Consider the following 20,889-nt stretch of genomic DNA (forward strand, 5'->3'; position numbering starts at 1 on the left):
GCTCGTATTCACATAGAGTGACCACCCTGTAAAGGACGACAATGCTCACCAACAGGTAACAGATGATTATCCTAATGACCACAGCGTGGAGACCTACATGTATATAGATCAATGTCCTAAAGCCTTAACATGTTTCTCCTAGCTAAATGTTGGTTCATCAGGAGCAGACAGTTATTGTATGGGTCTCGTAAACCACACATACCACCAACCTTGTGTGCACCGTGACACTGATATAAATAGTTATAGTGTGAATATGCATCCAGAAAATCAACAACCATATGGCGAATTTGCATAAAGGTACCACATAGTTAATAGTCACCAAAATAACTTTCATTGTCCCTTGCTATGGTTGGCTTATCTCCATTACAGGGCTCCTCTTGGCATATAATTATGGCCATCTTTAAACAAATGCTCTTCTTAGCAGGTACCCATATTATAAATTTACAGAGTATATAGCCCATATTGATCAACAGGGTGAGTAGTCATTAGCGAAAAGTCCTTAGAAATAACGTTAGCATATTGGCACAGTGAATGTTAGATGCGTACCATATACTGTAGGTTGATAGCAAATGAATGGCAAACAGCAACACCATGGAACGATCCCAGAAGATTTCAGAATACACAGAAAATACACTAGACTAGAACAGGATATAATCATGGAAATACAGATCCCAGAAAACTGAATAAAGTACAAAATATCTAAAAGGGAATGCACCTAGCAAATACTATACCTGACAACCAGAATGGAGTAAGGCCTGGATATATAAATGCCCAACAACCAGCATCCATACTCTAATTAACCAGGTATAACTAGGTGATAGCCTAACCCAGATGCAAGGCAGTTGGACAGAGAGACTCCCATTGCTTGTAACAAGGCTTGGATATGTGGTCCAAGTATAGAGACAATTTGCTGTCCGCACTTTAATTTATAATAACTTAGTATGTCACTAGGCTTGGTTACTAAGGGAACACAATATTAACATGAGATTGTAAGTTGGTTTTCATGATGGGCCAGGGGAATAAAGGATAAAGCAAGGCTGGCGCTTACATCTGAAATATTTATTGCAGGATGTGCTTCTATTCTTCTGTGAAAGGTGCTTACACAAGACAATGTGTAATGCAAAGGGTGGCTTAGTTTAACTCATTAAAAGGTTTCTAAAACACTAACTTATAAGGAAATTCTGCAACCGGTAGTAGTCAAACCTTTCATAATGTTGAGATTTTGTAATTTTACCAACAATTCCAATCAATAAATGAATTTAAAATCTTAAATCTTACTTCAATTTGGCGATTATGATCATATCGCTGAACAAGAGTAGGTATCTTTCCTTGGTCTTGAAATCCTGGGTCAACTGTACACATGCATGCAAAATCAGCTCAGAATCTTCATTTGATAGTCCCAGGACAAAGGGGCATTGTTCAATTGAAATGGAACAAGCACTGTTCTCCCTAGAATGATAGAAAATATAACAAATATGACATAGTATTCAGAGTATGGGCTGCTTACATGAGGCTATTTAAATTCGTGCCTACAATAATGTGATATGGAGCGTACAGGTACAGAGACTCAGAAGACATTTTCTGCACATTAATGAGCAAAGTGGCTGTAAGTGGAAAAGTTAGCACTGATATAGCGCAAGTTGATCCAATACTAATTCTATATGTTTTAGAAAGTAAAGCGTTTTCTTCAAACAATAAAAGTTTATGTTGAATCCTAAAAAATAACGAAATGTTTATATTGCATAAAATCACCTAGACCTGCTGGTCGCATGGGCAGATTAACTAGGCTAAGAAATGTAAGGCTGATGAAAGTAATGCAAGCATGCCACAATATATGTTGAACTCAGGGGGGCTTGGGTAGATTGGTTGACGGCCTGCTAAGAGGCAATGCTGAATGCCAGTTAGCTGCTGTGACAGTAAATACAATGTTAGGCCTCATGCACACGACAGTATATTTTCACAGTCCGCAAAATGGGGTTCCGTTGTTCCGTGATCCGTTTCAGTTTTTGTTTCCGTGTGTCTTCCTTGGTTTTTGGAGGATCACCAGACACGAAGGAAAGTGAAAAAAAAATCTTAGTCAAGTTTGCCTTGCAAATGATAGGAAGAAAACGGACACAGGTCACGGACGCGGATGACAATCTTGTGTGCCTCCGTGTTTTTTCACGGACCCATCGACTTGAATGGGTCCGCGAACCGTTGTCTGTGAAAAAAAATAGGACAGGTCATATTTTTTTGACGGACTGAAAACACGGATCACGGATGCGGATGACAAACGGTGCATTATCCAAGTTTTCAACAGACCCATTGAAAATCAATGGGTCCGCAGAAAATCACGGAAAACGGAACAATGGACACGGAGCACAACAATGGTCGTGTGCATGAGGCCTTAGGCTGCATCAAGAAAAGATACAAAATTGTGACTATTGTTCCTTGATCTTAATAAAACTGTGTCTTTCTACAATAAATGCCCTCATACAATGTAGGATATTGTTAGCCAATCTGTATGGGGAGATGATGTTGAAGGATAAAAGGTTTGGGAGCTTTCTCCTCTCTTCCCACTGAACACACATAGGGGAATTGAGCCTGTATGTGTATGGGGGAGTTGGGACAGATTGCTGTTGGTTAAACAACGGATTTGGCCATCAGCCAAATGTATGGACACCATAAGAGAGCGCAGAAGCCTGACTTCTCCTACCCTTTGTCAGTGATATGATATGAACATATATACTGTGAAGGTTGTCAATCACTGCAGGGATTGTAGACTGTAAGGGATTGTGGGCTAATCAGCCAGCACATGTAATATATATACTACATCTATATATATATATATATATATATATATCATTACATGGTAATACTGCATCTTACAATGTTATATAAATTATATATAGATATGCTCCGTGGCTCATCCTATATACCAAGCTGGTCAAGATATATAGGTATGCTATGTATAGGACCTATACAAAAAATCACCACAAAACTATTAATTCCAACAACTATGCAGACTTAGCACCCATGTACCGGGGCAGATATTCTGCTATTAACAAGTCGATCAGTGCTCATTTAGTACGATTTACATGGAGCGATCATCTTCACTGTATGTGACCAAATAATTATTAATGTGACTATTCATTCACAGTTTCATTATTGTAGGCAACACATCCCTGGATATGTTTACATGGAGCATAAGGCTCTGACTGGCCCACAGGTGTCTGCTTTTGTGTGAACGGGTAATATTTGCATGTATCTGTATAGTGGGTCCCCAGAATGAATTTTACTGATGGGCTCTAGGCACCCCAGTCCGACACTGTGGAGCAGTGATCAAGAATAAGCATTTAAAAGTGTGATCATTTGCCTGATCATCTGCCTGTGTACATGGGCTTTAATGAGCCCGGGTCTGCATGACCAACCCTAGTAAACCAGGCATATTGTCTGGTATGGTTGTTCATGCTGACTAAAATGATATTTATCTTTGTAGGTTGCAGCATTGTGGAGAATTGTTATCAAATCAGGCAGTTGGAGCACCAAGGGGCTTGCTGTAGCACTTTGAGCAGCACTAGCACTTAGTGCTGATTAAACTCCCTCTGCCCCTTTAATTACCAGGACTAATAACCCTATCACCTAGTGCTGATTAAACTCCCTCTGCCCCTTTAATTACCAGGACTAATAACCCTATCACCTAGTGCTGATTAAACTCCCTCTGCCCATTTAATTACCAGGACTAATAACCCTATCACCTAGTGCTGATTAAACTCCCTCTGCCCCTTTGATTGACAGGGCTAATAGCCCTGTCTAATGGTTCCTGGCATGAGCACTGTGAGGGAAGGACAGAATACTTACCTTTCCATCCTTCTGGCAGCTGAGCTCCTCTAGCTCCTCCATTTTCAGGTGAACTGACACACCGGCGGCTTCAGGAGTACAGATATCAGCAGGATGGAAAGGTAAGTATTCTCTCCTTCCAGCACAGAACGTGGTCCCCTCAGCAGTGGCTCCACTGCCACCCAATAATTACATACATATAAGCCACAGCACATTATCAAAATCACCAAAGACTGGATATAACATATTAAAGCTGGATCACCAACAATTATTAGTGAGTGATAGTGCAGGTACCATTAGACAGGGCTAAACATACTGTCAATCAAAGGGGAGGGAGGAGTGTCCACCAAGTGGAGAAGCAGTAGCGGTGCTCAAAGTGATACACCCCCTTGGTACTCCAACTGCCTGATTTGCATAAATATATAAATCCTCATATCTTCACTAGACTGCAACCTACAAAGATAAATAAGTTATCATTTTAATCACCATGATCATCCTTACCAGGCAATAAGGCTGGTTTAATAGGGTCGATCATGCTTACAGAGGCTCTTTTTGGGATATCTTTTGTCTGGAAGAAAAAAGTCCACCATCATTACAGGATAGTGTTCTTAACAATAATAATAAGTAGTCAGTGCTCTACCACAAGAGGTCATGCTGGCAAGAATAATTCAACGTTTAGCTAAGTAGATATTTATGTTATGTTAATGAATGATATTAAGAATAATAATGAGTGTTTTAAAACATTGAAAGGGTTCTCAAAGATTTTATAACTGATGACCTAGCCTCTGGATAGGTCATAAGTATCTGATCAGTGGGGGACCGACACCCAGGACCACCACTGATCAGTTGTATGAAAAGGCACCAGCGCTTCTGTGCTCCCGCTGTCTTTTCTGTGCTCACCAAGCACAGCATAGTACATTGTATAGCGACTGCGCTTGGATTTGCAGCTCAGGCCCATTCACTTCTATGAGGCCGAGCTGTTCTTAGGCCACTTGACTGATGAACGTGTCATCACTGGCCTAGGAAAAGCTGTGGTGTGGTGCTGACTTCTCGAACAGCTGATCGGCAGCAGTCCAACACCAATCATATACTGATGATAGGGCAGTCTTTAATATTGATTGGACCCTGGGCAAAAATTTACTTGGGCCCCCTGGATCCCGCCTTCCCACACCTTAGCAGACAATTACGCCCTCCACCATAACACACACACAAAAAATCCACACATCTGGTAGAGTCCAGTGAATGACTGTAAATACTTCCAGTTCTGAAGACTCCAGCGGCTCAGGATCAGTGTTCTGGGCTGGAAGTGGGCACCGCTCTGCAGGAAGGAGACCAGGGCTCGGCTCACCCTAGCGTTACAGTGCACCCCAGCACCCCACAGTATGCAGTATAGCACCCTATAGTATACAGCACCCCACAGTATGCAGTATAGCACCCTATAGTATACAGCACCACACAGTATGCAGTATAGCACCCTATAGTATACAGCACCACACAGTATGCAGTATAGCACCCTATAGTATACAGCAACCCACATTATGCAGTATAGCACCCTATAGTATACAGCACCACACAGTATGCAGTATAGCACCCCACACTATACAGTACCCCACAGTATATAGTAGAGCAGTATAGCAGCCCACAGTATACAGCACCTCACGGTATACAACACCTCACTGTATACAGCACCCCAAACTATACACGATACAGCCCCCCACACTATACAGTACAGCAGTATAGCACTCCACACTATACCGCACCCACAGTATACAGCCCCCCACACTATACAGTACAGCAGTATAGCACTCCCCCCCACTATACAGGCCCCCCCACAATATACAGGCCCACCACACAATATACAGCCCATTACACAATATATAGCTCACCACACAATATACAGCCCACCACACAGTATACAGCCCACCACACAGTATACAGCACCCCACTATACAGTAGTTTACAGTATATTAACATAACAGCCCCTGTCACCTTTTTCTGATGTAATCTTTACACAAAAAAGCTCCACAGTTAACTTCTGCAACACTCCACAGGACCTGTGATGGCCTCATAGCCATGTGACCAGTAATTGCTAGGTTACTGGTCACATGGTAATGATGTCATTAAGGTCCTAGATCAAAACTCATTAAGGTCCTAGAATTAAGATCATTAACACAGTACGATCATGATGCCTGTGTAGCCGACAGCCTGACACCCGGGGCAGTAGCTAGCAGGGCTCAAGAGGCACCTGCCTTGGGCCCCCCAGGAGCAACTGGGCCCAGGGCAGCTGCCCCTTTTGCCCCTTGGTAAAGACGGCCCTGACTGATGACCTATCCAAAAGATAGGTCATCAGTTATAAAGTCTCGGAAAACCCCTTTAAAGTATAACTGTCATATTTTTTTTTTTGGGAGGGGGGGGGGGAGTGTATTGGATTGTGGTGATTAATATCTCCTTGGTGGCCCTATTTAAACTTTTCACAGTGTATTCAATTACCCCTTAATTCCACATTTTTGTTGCCTGTATTGTTGCCTACTTTTACCTGTGCTTAAAATCAGGTTGCTATGCAGGACGCAGAAGCAGGCAGTGTGCAAGGTCAGATTACTGACAGCCAGGGACTGTAAGTAAATGATTAAAGCCAGGTCCTCCCCAGCAGCTGATAACAGTGCCTGGGATGTGTGCACTTCTCCCTGTCCCTGTGCTTGGCAGACGCTCTCTCACTCAGCAGATTGGGACAATGCAGAGTCGAAGCAGCGCAGACCAGGGGGGGGGGGGGGGGGGGAGATCTGCCATCTGCTCAGTGTATAAATGAATGCAACATGTGGTAAGAGGACCCCTTTGTGCTGCAGGAGATTAACCCTTTAGGGGGGAGGGCTCTGGTTACTGACACTTTTGGGGGGCTATTGTTACTGGCTAGTGAGGGCAGGCGGGATTAGCCTCAGGGTGAGGGCAGTGGCGGCCATCTTAACTGAATAGTGAAATTGCAGTTTTATGCAGACTGGTTGCTAAGGGCTGAATCTTATTAAATATGGGGTAAGTCAGTCTAATAGAAACTGATTCTGGAATATCATGTTATTAGTAACTACATATATGAAAATTGAAATTATGGGTCTAAATGGGACAGTTATCCTTTAAGTATATTGAGTTTTATTTTTTAGCACCTACTATAAAAATGCAAGATAAACTCTGTAGCACTGCATCATGTTATCTGCAATGTCATGTGTATGTGCTTGTTTGGTGGTTTAAACCATGTGATGGATTGCAGCATTGTGTCATTTTCACCTTCAACAGTTTTCTGATTCTAGGAAAGTGAAATCACGTGAACTTCCTTTTATTTATAAAAACACTAAGATGTACTGCACTATATTAACAATGTATGGTGCTATAAACACGTCTTTATTCTGTCCTTTTGCGCTCCCTACCGCCATAAAAAGCCTTGCAAAAATATGATGGGCGCCGCTCTTATAAAACACAACCTTAAGCCAAAATATAATGGGGGCCATTTAGTACGACTGGCGTTTCACAGTCCAGACTTATCTTGCCAGAGAAAGATCTGACCAATTCATTAACGCTTAGTAAATTTGTTGCATCTTCTGCTGTCCGTGCACCTGAACTGTCAGTCAGTAAGCAGCGATCCCTCACAAAGTTCACCACCTTTCGCCCAATTGTTGGAAAAGTGGCAAAGGTGTTGGCATAAGCTAGAAAGTTGCAAATTTTGTCACAAAAACTGCACTTGCGACAAAATGTGTGACTGTTCTATGCCATGACCCAAATTATCTCATGTTTTTATAACTTTATTTATCTCCACTTAAAAGCAGATTGCACAGTTTATCCTAACTGCCGGGAAGATTTCATTTGCATTTTCTTGAGAAAACTCAGTCTCCAAGACAACCAAAGTAGATTACAGCATATATACAGTATGCATGGATATATATTAGGTAGGAATATATAGATACATTTCAAGTCCTCTGTACTATTAAAGGGAACCTGTCACATAGAAAACGCATATTAGACGACCAGCATAACCTTATAGAAGTCTGTAACTTGTTTAACGAAAGGAGGAGATTCGGAGGACATAGGTGGTGCTGGGCTCCTTCACAGGGGGGCACGGCTGGGCACCAGGAAGGTTAGTGCAGCCCCTTGGGCTCCTTACAAAACTGATTTACATATCTCTAAAATCATTTTTTAAACAAAATAAAAGGACACAGCCCTGTAGGACCGGTATATTGCGGACATGCTAGCGGCGATCTAGCCGTGCATGTCCGCAGCTCTATAACTGAAAACGAGGTGACGGAATCCCTTTCAGCAGAGAAAGCCACTGCCCACTTATTTCAAGAGCCTAATTTACATGACGCGGGCAGGGGAATAAAAGTCTTTTTTTTTTTTGCCATTAGGTGCATCTGACACCAAGGACAAAACCAACTTTGGAAACAATTTAAAGACTGCAAAATGCTCACTACGTTCCCATTGAAGTCAATGAGTCTGATAAAATATCTGGATGGCACACGGACTGGATCCACAGTTTGTGGACCACAAAATGCTTATGGATCGTGTGCATGAGGCCTTAATGAGAGTAGGAACTATTTTCAAGTAGGCAGCAGCAGCTGTTTCCAGTATTTTACTGTCTTTACCAGGAAAATTATACTTCTTGTCTACATAACCAAGAATAACCCGTGTAGCGTTGAGTGGGCATTGGGTTCTCAATTGTTTGATAGTATAAGCATGGCTCTTGACCCAAAACAAACTTATATGTGGACAATCCCACATACAGCAGTAAAGGGATGCTTCTGGAAATCCATATTTGAAACATTGGGAAGTTTATAGTCCCGTTTTCTAGACTTTTTTTTTGGGGGGGGGGGTTAGATAAGCTTTATGTACAATTCTTAGAAGCCTCTCCATGGATTGGTCAGCTGATGAAAGAATAGTCAATGGCATAAGATCTAAGTCTTCTACGTCCCATTTGTTTAGTGAGAGGTGGTTGCTGGAATCCTCTATAGGAGAGTGGAGGAACCTATATATGAATGAAAACATCATTCATAAGTACAGTAATTTTCTGTGTACAAGGTGTACATAGCAGATTACTATTTTGGAATTCATAACATATGTATTTTTCTTGGTATGCTACCATTTTATTATTGTGATATGTACTATATAATGAAGGGGAACTCCAAGTCATGAGATCAGTCTCAACTTTCTATTACTATTTATAAGCTTCCTGTCTGTGACGTTAACTGAAAGCATTACTGACCTCTTTAGCTTCACATCCATGCAGATCTCTGGAAATGTTCAGATCTTACAATTCCATATTATTAGATAAAACGCAAATACAAGAAAAATATAAATTCAGAAACAACAAAAAATCTCAATTTATACAAACTGACAATGGTTTGATGGTAAAAATGGCAGATGAGGTAGTTTTAATATTGTAATTATAACAGTTTTAAGAAGAAATGTATTAAAAAACAAAGGGAGGTAGCTACTACATTGCAGTTCTGCTCTATGAACCCTTTTGTGTAGTGTGCATCAAACTCCCCAATGAGGGTATGCAGTGTTACACCCTCATTAAAACTTTTCACATACTCCAATATTAGCAAATATGCCCCAATATTATTGGTGAGTAAAGCAATTACAGCTGCATTTTGGATATTTAACTAATTTTTCTATGAGGATCTGATCCTCAGAATAATGGGGCTACAGTATTGGTTTAACTTTGTGGTCCCTTCACAGTTTATGCTTGCACAGCAGTGCACTTGGCCATGTACTTTGCCTAGCAAACGGCCGGTGTCACGCATGAGTTGCCACTAGCTAACTTCGAAGTTACACTGGGGAGTACTCCTGTCCACTTGTATCATCAATAAATCATTTATGGCTTTCCTCTACTCATATAGTCGGCCTAACATGTGGAGGGTAAAGTTCCAAAGTGTGTAAACGTTACATATGAGGTGATGTTGGGGAACACTTTTCTGCCTTTGCAGCACAAGGAGGCAGTGTTTTCCACGGTAAGAGTGGCTGAAGTACATGCACAGTTTCCTGACCATTTTCCGGATGTCTTGCAATTGGGTGGAACATTTCAGGAACCGGGTTACAACCAGATTAAAAAAGTGTGCCATGTAGGGTGCATGGGTCAGCCCTCCTTGATGCAGCACTGACAGAATGTTCTTTTAACCCACTGGGCTGTAAAGGACATATAGTCCTTGACCATAGTTACAGCCTCACACGTTGATGCTGCCATGAAGTGTACGAGACATCGACAGGCTCACCTTCTGCTGTACGTACGTATGTAGGGCTAGTAGAGCTTTTTTATAGAAGTAGTGACGGCTTGGGGCGCTCCACCTTGGCTCAGAACAAGCCATCAGTTCTCTGAAATTTGCAGACTCAATCACATGGAAAGGGAGGGACTGTAGTACCAGCAACTTGGTCAGGAGCATGTTCAGCTTCTGTGCTGTTGGATGAGTGCATGCATACTGTTATCTTTTTGAAATTGCCTCTTTAATCGTTTGCTGGCGAAACATGTGACGAGGAGTAAGAGCATCAGGACCAGTAGATGATGGGAAGGAAACGCAGCTCCCTTCTGCTGAGGTGGTGGAGCCCTGAGTGCTGGAGAAGGGGTGCGGGCTACTGGGAGATGCATCAGGCTGTACCACTACATTAGCACCACGGTTTTTACCAGGACACTTTATGGTGACACTCCATGTGTTGACACAGGGGTGTGGTGCCAACATTGGCACCCTGGCCGCACTTCACCTTCTGCTCACAGATCTTACATATGACCACACTGATGTCCTCCGGCCACTTGATGAAAAATTCCCACACCAGCAAGTATGGCATTTTACTCCAACCAGATGACTGCCTGCTGCTGCCTCTATGAAGCCATGCACTGCTAGTTGTATAAGACGGTCTACCCAGGGCTGCAGATCATCAAACTGCTGCCAACCAGCTGGCTCACGGCCATGCTGCCACCCTGCTGGCTCAGCAGCACTCTGCCACTGGCTCACTAGCAAGCCCCCTTTTCCCCTGGCTCCCACATGCAATCGGCTATATCATCATTACTGTCTGCAATAATATCTTCCGGAGGAGAGCTGGCGGCAAATATCACTTGCCTGGCAGAAGGAGCAGCAAAGGAAAGAGGCAGGTTCCGGACAGGTGAGTACACAAAGCTTGTTCCTGGACCATGCCATCCAAGTGTGGTGTCAGAGGAACCCACCGACTTTGCTGTGGGTGTCTAATGTCAGTTGAGATGATGTTGAAGACTGAGTCAACCATTCCAGGACAGCAGGATTGGTTGTCAAAACACGACCACTGGATGTCAGTGGCAGCTCTGGCCTGTGGCTTCTGCTACCCCCTCCCCCTTCTGCTGCTATGTCATTCGGCCAAAGCAACATTTTTGCCACTGCCTGTTTTTTGGGAGGGCTCAGGCACTTCTTTGTTGGGCATACTATACAGTAACTGTATATGTAAATTAAGTTCAATATCAATGTGGACACCCCAATAACAGTAGTATTAGACAGCTTATTCACCCCAACTTGAGAATCAAGGCCTAATGAAATTGGCTATCTATTAAAAAAGGTGGACACCTAATAACAGTAAAAGTAGACAGATTATTCACCCCAATAACAGTTATATTACACAGCTTATTAACCCCAATTTAACAATCAAGGCGTAACAGTATTGCTTATCTATGAAACAAGGTGGACACCCCAATAACAAATAAATAAGAAAACTTAATCACCCCAATTTGAAAATCAAGGGGTAATAGATGTAATAGAATTGCTTATCTATTAAAAAAGGTGGGCACCCCAATAACAGCTAAATTACACAGCTTATTCACCCCAATTTGACAATCAAGGCAAAATAGAATTGCTTATCTATAAAACAAAGTGGACACCCCAATAACAGTAAAAATAAAAAGCCTATTCACTCCAATCTGAGATTTAAGGCCTTATGTAATTGCTTATCTATAAAACAAGGTGGACACCCCATTAACAGTTAAACGAGAAAACGTATTCACTTCAATTTGAGAATCGAAGCGTAATAGTATTGCTTATCTAGTAAACAAGATGGGCACCCAAAGAACAGTTAAATTACACAGCTTATTCACCCCAATTTGAGAATCTAGGCGTAATAGAACAGCTTATCTATGAAACAAGGTGGGCACCCCAATAACAGATAAATGAGAAAGCTTAATCACCCCAATTTGAAAATCAAGGCGTAATAGAATTGCTTATCTATAAAACAAGGTGGACACCCCATTAACAGTTAAACGAGAAAGCTTATTCACCACAATTTGAGAATCGAGGCGTAATAGTATTGCTTATCTATGAAACAAGGTGGGCATCCCAATAACAGTTAAATTACACAGCTTATTCACCCCAATTTTAAAATCAACGTCTAATGCAATTGCTTATATATTAAACAAGGTGGACATTGATAAGATAGCTCTGTGCCCTACACAGGAATCGATGCAAAGTGGGCTGTCTCCTGTGGATCCATTCAGCTTCAGAATAAAGAGCTTGCACTGTCCCCTCTGTCTCCCTATTCTCTCCCTACAGTGTAAAAACTCTCCCTATGATCTCCCTACACTGTCCCTGTAGTGTCCCTATCCAATATTTCCCAATTAAAAGCTTACAGCAACACTGTCCCTAGCACTTGCCATGTCTTTCCCTATGCTTCTATGCTTAGATCACAGAGAAAGCTCAGGGTAAGGCTTTTAAGGGGCCTGTGACATCACAGAGGATGCCTATTGGCTGGATGCACAGAATTATGAATCATAGCAATAGATGCAAACATAACATATGGACTAAGCCCTAACTCTAATGATAAAATCTGAGACTCTTAGCCAATATATATATTTTGATGAAATGTGCCCACCTACCCAGCTCCACGGTGGTCTCAGGTCAGGCAGGTCTTACTCTATACCTACCTATGCAGTTTTGCATCTATGTTCAGGACTGCAGACCCTGCACATATAGTGTGCTGCTCCTAGTTACCTCTATGTGCATCAGCAACCAATAAGAGGAGGAGCACACACCAATATATGTACCACCTTAATCAAGGTTGCCTATTAGATAGGTGCGGTAAAAGTGCACATAAATGCTACTCCCGGGATAGAAGCGCATTCACACTTGAACGTGCCACTCCTTCAAAACAGATTTAAAAAAATCACGGAAAAAACATCCTGCACGATATGATGGTAAATATGCGGATGTGAATGGCTACATTTATAAAGTCACAGAAAATAATGGACTATAGCAATAGATGCAAACATAGCATATGGACTAAACCCTCACTCTAATGATAAAATCTAAGACTCTGATTCTATATATTTTGAGCAAAATACATCTGTGCCCACCTTCCCAGTGATCACAGTGGTCTCAGGTCAGGCAGGTCCTACTCTATACCTACCTATGCAGTTGTGCATCTATGTTCAGGAGAGCAGACCCTGCACATATAGTGTGCTCCTCCTCTCATTGGTTGCTGATCCACATAGAGGTAACTAGGAGCAACACACTATATGTGCAGGGTCTGCTCTCCTGAACATAGAGGCACAACTGCATAGGTAGGTATAGAGTAGGACATGCCTGACCTGAGACCACCATTGTGTTAAGTAGGTAGGCACAGATGTGTTTTCATGAAAATAAATTGGCTAAGAGTCTCAGGTTGTATCATTAGAGTGAGGGCTTAATGCATATGCTACAGTATGTTTGCATCTGTTGCTATAGTGCATTATTTTCTGTGACTTTATAAATGTAGCCATGCACATCCGCATATTTACTATCATATCATGCAGGATGTTTTGTATCTTTTTTCCATGATTTTTTTGATTCATTATGAATCATATTGCGTTCCTGAGCTTCTTACTTTCACTTTTCAACACGTGTAGCCGCCATTTTAGGAAAAAACTATTTGTTGCCACGAGGTGTGAGGAAATTCAGATTTTTTGCAAACAAATTCAGATCAAATTCCGCTTCGAATGCTTCAATTCGCTCAATACTATAAAATTATTTGAGGGGTATAGTTTATAAATTTATGGGTGATTTATGTTATGTAAACCCCACAAAGTGACTTCATATCTGAATTGGTACTTTAACCGCCTCCGGCCTGCCTAACATGGGATCGCGGTCCGGAGGCGGCTGTCTCAGGCAGAGTGACGCATTGGCGTGTCATCTCGTGAGACGCGAGATGACACTCAAAGCCGGCCCACGCATGCGCATCGCGGGCCGGCAAAAGTTAGAGGGGTATTACATCATCAGCCTGCCAGCCAATGATCGTGGCTGGCAGGCTGATGATTTTCAAAAAAACAAATCACAAGCCATTTAACACCTTATATTTATAAATATAAGGTGTTAAATGGCTTCTCTGCTCCTCCGCTGGTCCTTTTGGCCAGTTGGTTCCAGCAGAGGAGCAGACATCACAGTGAGTACACAGAAAACACTACACTTTGCCCCAGATCACCCCCCCATCACCCCAATTAACCCCTTGATCAGCCCTTGATCGCCCCTGTCAATCACCTAGTGAAAGGGAAAAAAGTGATCAGTGCAAACTGTCCCTTTTTTTTCCCACTGGTATTGACTGTTAGGTTTTAGGATAGTTTAGGCCCCTCGGTTAGGTAGTTAGCGATCGTTTAGCACCCAGCCCACCGCACCGCAGTCACTTATTCGCTGATTAGCGTATCGCTAATCAGCATTTGTACTTTTATAGTATCTGTAAGTGATCAAAACTGATCACAGTCAGATCTATAATAGTATTAGTGTGACCTTAGTTCGCCCTCCACCCAAAACGCAGTGTTTGCCCGATCAGGCCTGATCGGTCGCCCACACGTGCGTTTTTTATCACTGCACAATCACTTTACAAGCGCTGCGGCGATAAAAAACATAATCAGTTTTGATATTTTGTATCAATCGCAGCGGCATCGGTACTTCGCTAGCCTCCCATTTGTAAGACAGGCTTGCTTTTTTTCTTGGGTAGTCTCAGGGAATACCCCCTAAATTTAGTAGTCCAAATGTCAAACAAGGGGTATTCTTATGAAGAGGCCTACAGGCTACTGACCCAGTCGGATGAGGAATGGGAACCCTCATCTGATGAATCCAGCAGGTCAGAATATGAACCTGTAGAAAGCAGTAGCAGTCTGACCCAAAGTTCGGACGAGGAGGTTGAGGTCCCTGATACCAACAGGCGTACCCGGCCCCATGTTGCTACACCGCAGGTTGCGCAGGATCCGCTTCAAGGGCAGCAGAGTGGGGCTGGCGCTGTCAGATTACGTGGTGAGGCATACACCAGCAGCACAGCACGTGCAATAGTTACCCCGTTGCAGCCACTGCACAGACAGGCCCGTAGAGCCCCTAGAGTCCCTGAGGTGCTGGCAAACCCTGATTGGCAGTCCCCAACTTCAGCCGCACCATTAGTTCCCCCTTTCACCGCCCAGTCTGGAGTTCGGGTTGAGACAGCTCAGATCGGTTTGGCACTGGGATTTTTTGAGCTGTTCTTGACTGCGGAGCTCTTGGACATAGTCGTGGCAGAAACAAATCGGTATGCCACTCAATTTATAGCCGCCAACCCGGGAAGCTATTATGCCCAGCCTTTCCGGTGGAAACCCGTCCAAGTTTCCGAATTAAACATTTTTCTGGGCCTTCTCCTCAACATGGGTCTAACCAAAAAGCATGAATTGCGGTCATATTGGTCCACAAACCCAATTCATCACATGCCCATGTTCTCTGCTGCCATGTCCAGAGCACGATTTGAGGCCATCCTGCGTTTCCTGCACTTTAGCGACAACACCACCTCCCGTCCCAGAGGCCACCCAGCTTTTGACCGGCTCCACAAAATTTTTCCCCTCATAGACCACTTCAACAACAAATTTGCAGATTTGTATACCCCTGAGCAAAACATCTGCGTAGACGAGTCCCTTATACATTTTACCGGGCGCCTTGGCTTTAAACAATACATCCCAAGCAAGCGCGGTATGGGGTCAAATTGCATAAGCTCTGTGAAAGGGCCACAGGCTATACCCACAAGTTTCGGATCTATGAGGTTAAAGATCAGACCCTGGAGCCGGTCGTTTGCCCGGACTACCTGGGGAGCAGTGGAAAGACAGTCTGGGACTTAGTGTCACCCTTATTTGGCAAGGGGTACCATCTTTATGTGGACAATTTCTATACAAGTGTGCCCCTCTTAAGGCATTTGTTCCTAGAACAGATTGGCTGCTGTGGCACCGCGCGACCTAGTCGCCAGGGCTTCCCCCAACGGCTCGTTACCACCCGTCTTGCAAGGGGGGAGAGGGCTGCCTTGTGTGATGAAGAACTGCTCGCGGTGAAATGGAGAGACAAGCATGACATTTACATGCTCTCCTCCATTCACGCAGACACGACAATACAAATTGGATGAGCAACCAGTGTCATTGAAAAGCCCCTCTGTGTCTACGACTATAATTCGCTCATGGGAGGGGTGGACTTCAATGACCAGATGTTGGCTCCTTATTTAGTTTCCCGACGCACCAGATGCTGGTATAAGAAGTTGTCTGTATATTTAATTAAATTGGCTGTATTTAATAGTTTTGTTCTCTACAGTAAGGCTGGGAGAACAGGATCCTTCCTCAAATTTCAGGAAGAGATCATCAAGAACCTCCTGTATCCAGGAGGTTCCGTGGCCCCATCAACCAGTCTAGTGAGCCGTCTACACGAGCGACATTTCCCCAATGTCGTTGCTGGTACCTCAACCCAACCGAAAAAGATGTCGTGTCTGTTGCAGGAGTGGAATAAGGCGTGACACCCGCTATTTCTGTCCTGACTGCCCTGACCACCCTGCCCTATACTTAGGGGAGTGTTTCCGGAAGTACCACACACAGGTACACTTAGCATAGGGATTGCATCTCACAGGACAGGCACACAGGGCTATTAGGGCCCATTCACACACAGCTGCTGCAAACCTCTCCTTTCACCTGGGACAAAGTGCATAATGTACTTCGCCACATCTCTGGGCGATTTGCGCTTTGCACATTGTCCCATGGGGAAGGAGAGGTTTGTCCTATAAAGGTAAAAATAAATAATCACCAGTAAGCAAAAAAGTTAACGTTCTGTTCAAAAAGTTAAATAAAGTTTATATGTTCCGTTCAAATGTTATTATAAAGTTAATAAATTTATTGCGTTGCGGCCTGTTTTTTTCATTTTTTTTTACCTTCCAGGTGGACCAACCGATCGACTAGCTGCAGCACTGATGTGCATTCTGACAGAAGCATTGCGCTGCTGTCAGATTACACAAAAGTCGGTGTATGCGGCGCTGCAAGACGAGATTTCTCCTCTGCAGTAAAAGATACGTTTGCCGAGGCATATGAGCCGAGGGAGCGGCGGTGTTCATATGCTTTGGCAAACACTTTGTAAATAAAAATAAATAAAAAAATACCGGCAATGATTTATTCATCCACATCGATTGATGTGAATGGAGAAATCGGGTTTGCCAGAGCATACGAGGGTATGGATGTTGGGCGGAGCTCCTATGTCCTGGCAGACGCCTTTCCCCTCTTTTTTTTGGGCAGAGATTTTTTCATCCACATTGATCGATGCGAATGAAGAAATCTGTGCCGTTCATATTTTCTTTCAGCCCAGAGGCTGAACGGAAAAAAAAATCTCATTATCTGTATGCTCAATATAAGGAGAATAGCAGAAACAACTAATGCTGGCCATACATGTAATGATTGTGGAGACCCTCAAATGCCAGGGAAGTACAAACACCCCACAAATGACCCCATTTTGTAAAGAAGACACCCCAAGGTATTTGCTGAGGGGCATATTGAGTCCATGAAAGATTGAAATTTTTGTCCCAAGTTAGCGGAAAGGAAGATTTTGTGAGAAAAAAATAAAAAAACTATTTCCGCTAACTTGTGCCAAAAAAATTTTTCTATGAACTCGCCATGCCCCTCATTGAATACCTTGGGGTGTCTTCTTTCCAAAATGGGGTCACATGTGGGGTATTTATACTGCCCTGGCATTTTAGGGGCCCTAAAGCGTGAGAAGAAGTCTGAGATCCAAATGTCTAAAAATGCCCTCCTAAAAGGAATTTGGGCCCCTTTTGTGCATCTAGGCTGCAAAAAAGTGTCACACATGTGGTATCGCCGTACTCAGGAGAAGTTGGGAAATGTGTTTTGGGGTGTCATTTTACATATACCCATGCTGGGTGAGATAAATATCTTGGTCAAATGCCAACTTTGTATAAAAAAATTGAAAAAGTTGTCTTTTGCCGAGATATTTCTCTCACACAGCATGGGTATATGTAAAAAGACACCCCAAAACACATTGCCCTACTTCTTCTGAGTACTACGATACCACATGTGTGACTTTTTTTGCAGCCTAGGTGGGCAAAGGGGCCCACATTCCAAAGAGCACCTTTCGGATTTTACAGGGCATTCACACATTTTGATTTCAAACTACTTCTCATGCTTTAGGGCCTCTAAAATGCCAGAGCAGTATAACTACCACACAAGTGACCCCATTTTGGAAAGAAGACACCCCAAGGTATTCCATGAGGGGCATGGCGAGTTCCTAGAATTTTTTATTTTTTGTCACAAGTTAGCAGAAAATTATGATTTTTTATTTTATTTTATTTTTTCTTACAAAGTCTCATATTCCACTAACTTGTGACAAAAAATAAAAACTTCTATGAACTCACTATGCCCATCACGAAATACCTTGAGGTGTCTTCTTTCCAAAATTGGGTCACTTGTGGGGTAGTTATACTGCCCTGGCATTTTAGGGGTCCTAATGCGTGAGAAGTAGTTTGAAATCAAAATGTGTAAAAAATGCCCTGTGAAATCCTAAAGGTGCTCTTTGGAATGTGGGCCCCTTTGCCCACCTAGGCTGCAAAAAAGTGTCACACATGTGGTATCGCCGTACTCAGGAGAAGTTGGGAAATGTGTTTTGGGGTGTCATTTTACATATACCCATGCTGGGTGAGAGAAATATCTTGGTCAAATGCCAACTTTGTATAAAAAAATTGGAAAAGTTGTCTTTTGCCGAGATATTTCTCTCACCCACTATGGGTATATGTAAAAAGACACCCCAAAACACATTGCCCTACTTCTCACGCATTAGGGCCCCTAAAATGCCAGGGCAGTATAACTACCCCACAAGTGACCCAATTTTGGAAAGAAGCCACCGCAAGCTATTCCGTGAGGGGCATGGCGAGTTCCTAGAATTTTTTATTTTTTGTCACAAGTTAGTGCAATATGAGACTTTGTAAGGAAAAAAAAAACATAATTTTCCGCTAACTTGTGACAAAAAATAAAAAGTTCTATGAACTCACTATGCCCATCAGCGAATACCTTAGGGTGTCTACTTTCCGAAATGGGGTTATTTGTGGGGTTTTTCTACTGTCTGGGCATTGTAGAACCTCAGGAAACATGACAGGTGCTCAGAAAGTCAGAGCTGCTTCAAAAAGCGGAAATTCACATTTTTGTACCATAGTTTGTAAACGCTATAACTTTTACCCAAACCATTTTTTTACCCCAAATTTTTTTTTTTTATCAAAGACATGTAGAACAATACATTTTGCGACAAATTTATATATAGATGTCGTTTTAAAAAAAAAATCTTTTACAACTGAAAGTGAAAAATTTCTTTTTTTTTTGCAAAAATTTCGGTAAATTTCGATTAATAACAAAAAAAGTAAAAATGTCAGCAGCAATGAAATACCACCAAATGAAAGCTCTATTAGTGAGAAGGAAAGGAGGTAAAATTCATTTGAGTGGTAAGTTGCAAGACCGGGCAATAAACTGTGAAAGTAGTGTAGTGCAGAATTGTAAAAAGTGGTCTGGTCATTAAGGGTGTTAAACATTTCATCAGAAAAAAGAGGACATTTCATCATAAAAAAGCATGTAAACTGACTATACCGATGTGTAGAGCGGCGCCCAGGGATCCCCCTGCACTTACTGTTATCTCCGGGCGCCGCTCCGTTCTCCGGTTATAGCCTCCGGTATGTTCCTACTTAGACTCCACCCGGGGGAACTTAGGCTCCACCCAGGGGAACCTGCCGCGGTCTCTTTCTGTATAGTCAGTTTACATACTTTTTCCTGGTGAAAGGTCCTCTTTAAGCTAGGGGAGCTGAGGTGGTTAAAAAGCAGTTTTTGAAAATGTTCTTAAAATGTAAAAAATTGCATCTAAAATTCTAATTCATCTAACATTAAAAAAATACATTTACAAAATGATGCCAACATAAAGTAGACATATGGGAAATGTAAAGTAATAACTATTTTAGGAGGTATCACTATCTGTCTTAAAAGCAGAGAAATGCAAATTTTGAAAATTGAACATTTTCCCACTTTTTGGTAAAATTTTTATTTTTTTTATAAATAAAGGCAAAACATATCGACTCACAGTTACCACTGTCATGAAGTATGATGTGTCATTAAGTAAAAGCATTCCAACTGTATTATCAAATAAAGTGGCACATGTCAGATTTGCAAAAAATGCCCTGGTCAGAAACTGGTGAAAACTGGCCTGTGGTAGAAAGGGTTAATCATACAAAGTAAATATTTTTATCACTTAGCCTGCTTAAGCCTATTTATTCTCAAATTGTTAAATTCAAGTTAAAACAAATACTCTTTTAAGAACCCATTTATGCTGTTACCCTAAAAAAGCATGGGATATACTGTTAAAAAGGTTGCCGCATAGTTGGCACGTATTAGACTTTAATTCGTTTTGCAACCCTTCCTAGGTGGAATTGTTTTGACCAGTGGAAGACACAGACAGTAGAAGGCCCCTCTGCAAAGTAGTTGGTGGTACCCTTGCTATTTTACAGTTAAAGGGGTTTTCCGGGAGTTCAATATTACTTAAGGTTTTTTTTTTAGGAGTAGAATCACTCCTGGAAAACCCCTTTAATTCTTCAAGACTGAGAATCTCATCATTGTGCTCCTTGTCCCTTACTATGATCAATGATATAGAGCTAGGAGAACCATAGTGCCCTTTTTTTTATAATGGAATGGATCATCCTTTTCTAAAGGGATTCTATGTAGCTAGACCAATGATATATATGCCCTTGCTTTAGATTAGTATTTTATGATTTACAGTTGTACTTTTATGACAGAAAGAC

The 20,889-nt window shown here is 42.3% G+C and overlaps 1 protein-coding gene across 1 annotated transcript in view; it reads right to left on the reverse strand.

Moving 5' to 3' along the window:
* The window catches only part of LOC122935412 (T-cell activation Rho GTPase-activating protein-like), a 194,580-nt gene that overhangs the window by 34,504 nt on the left and 139,187 nt on the right, over nucleotides 1-20,889 (reverse strand). Inside the window, exon 3 of the mRNA XM_044291183.1 lies at nucleotides 1,279-1,449. Coding sequence (XP_044147118.1) covers nucleotides 1,279-1,449 — 171 coding nt within the window. The remainder of the gene's footprint in view (nucleotides 1-1,278; nucleotides 1,450-20,889) is intronic.

This window comes from Bufo gargarizans, chromosome 4 (genome assembly GCF_014858855.1).
Source record: "Bufo gargarizans isolate SCDJY-AF-19 chromosome 4, ASM1485885v1, whole genome shotgun sequence".
Lineage (NCBI taxonomy): Eukaryota > Metazoa > Chordata > Amphibia > Anura > Bufonidae > Bufo > Bufo gargarizans.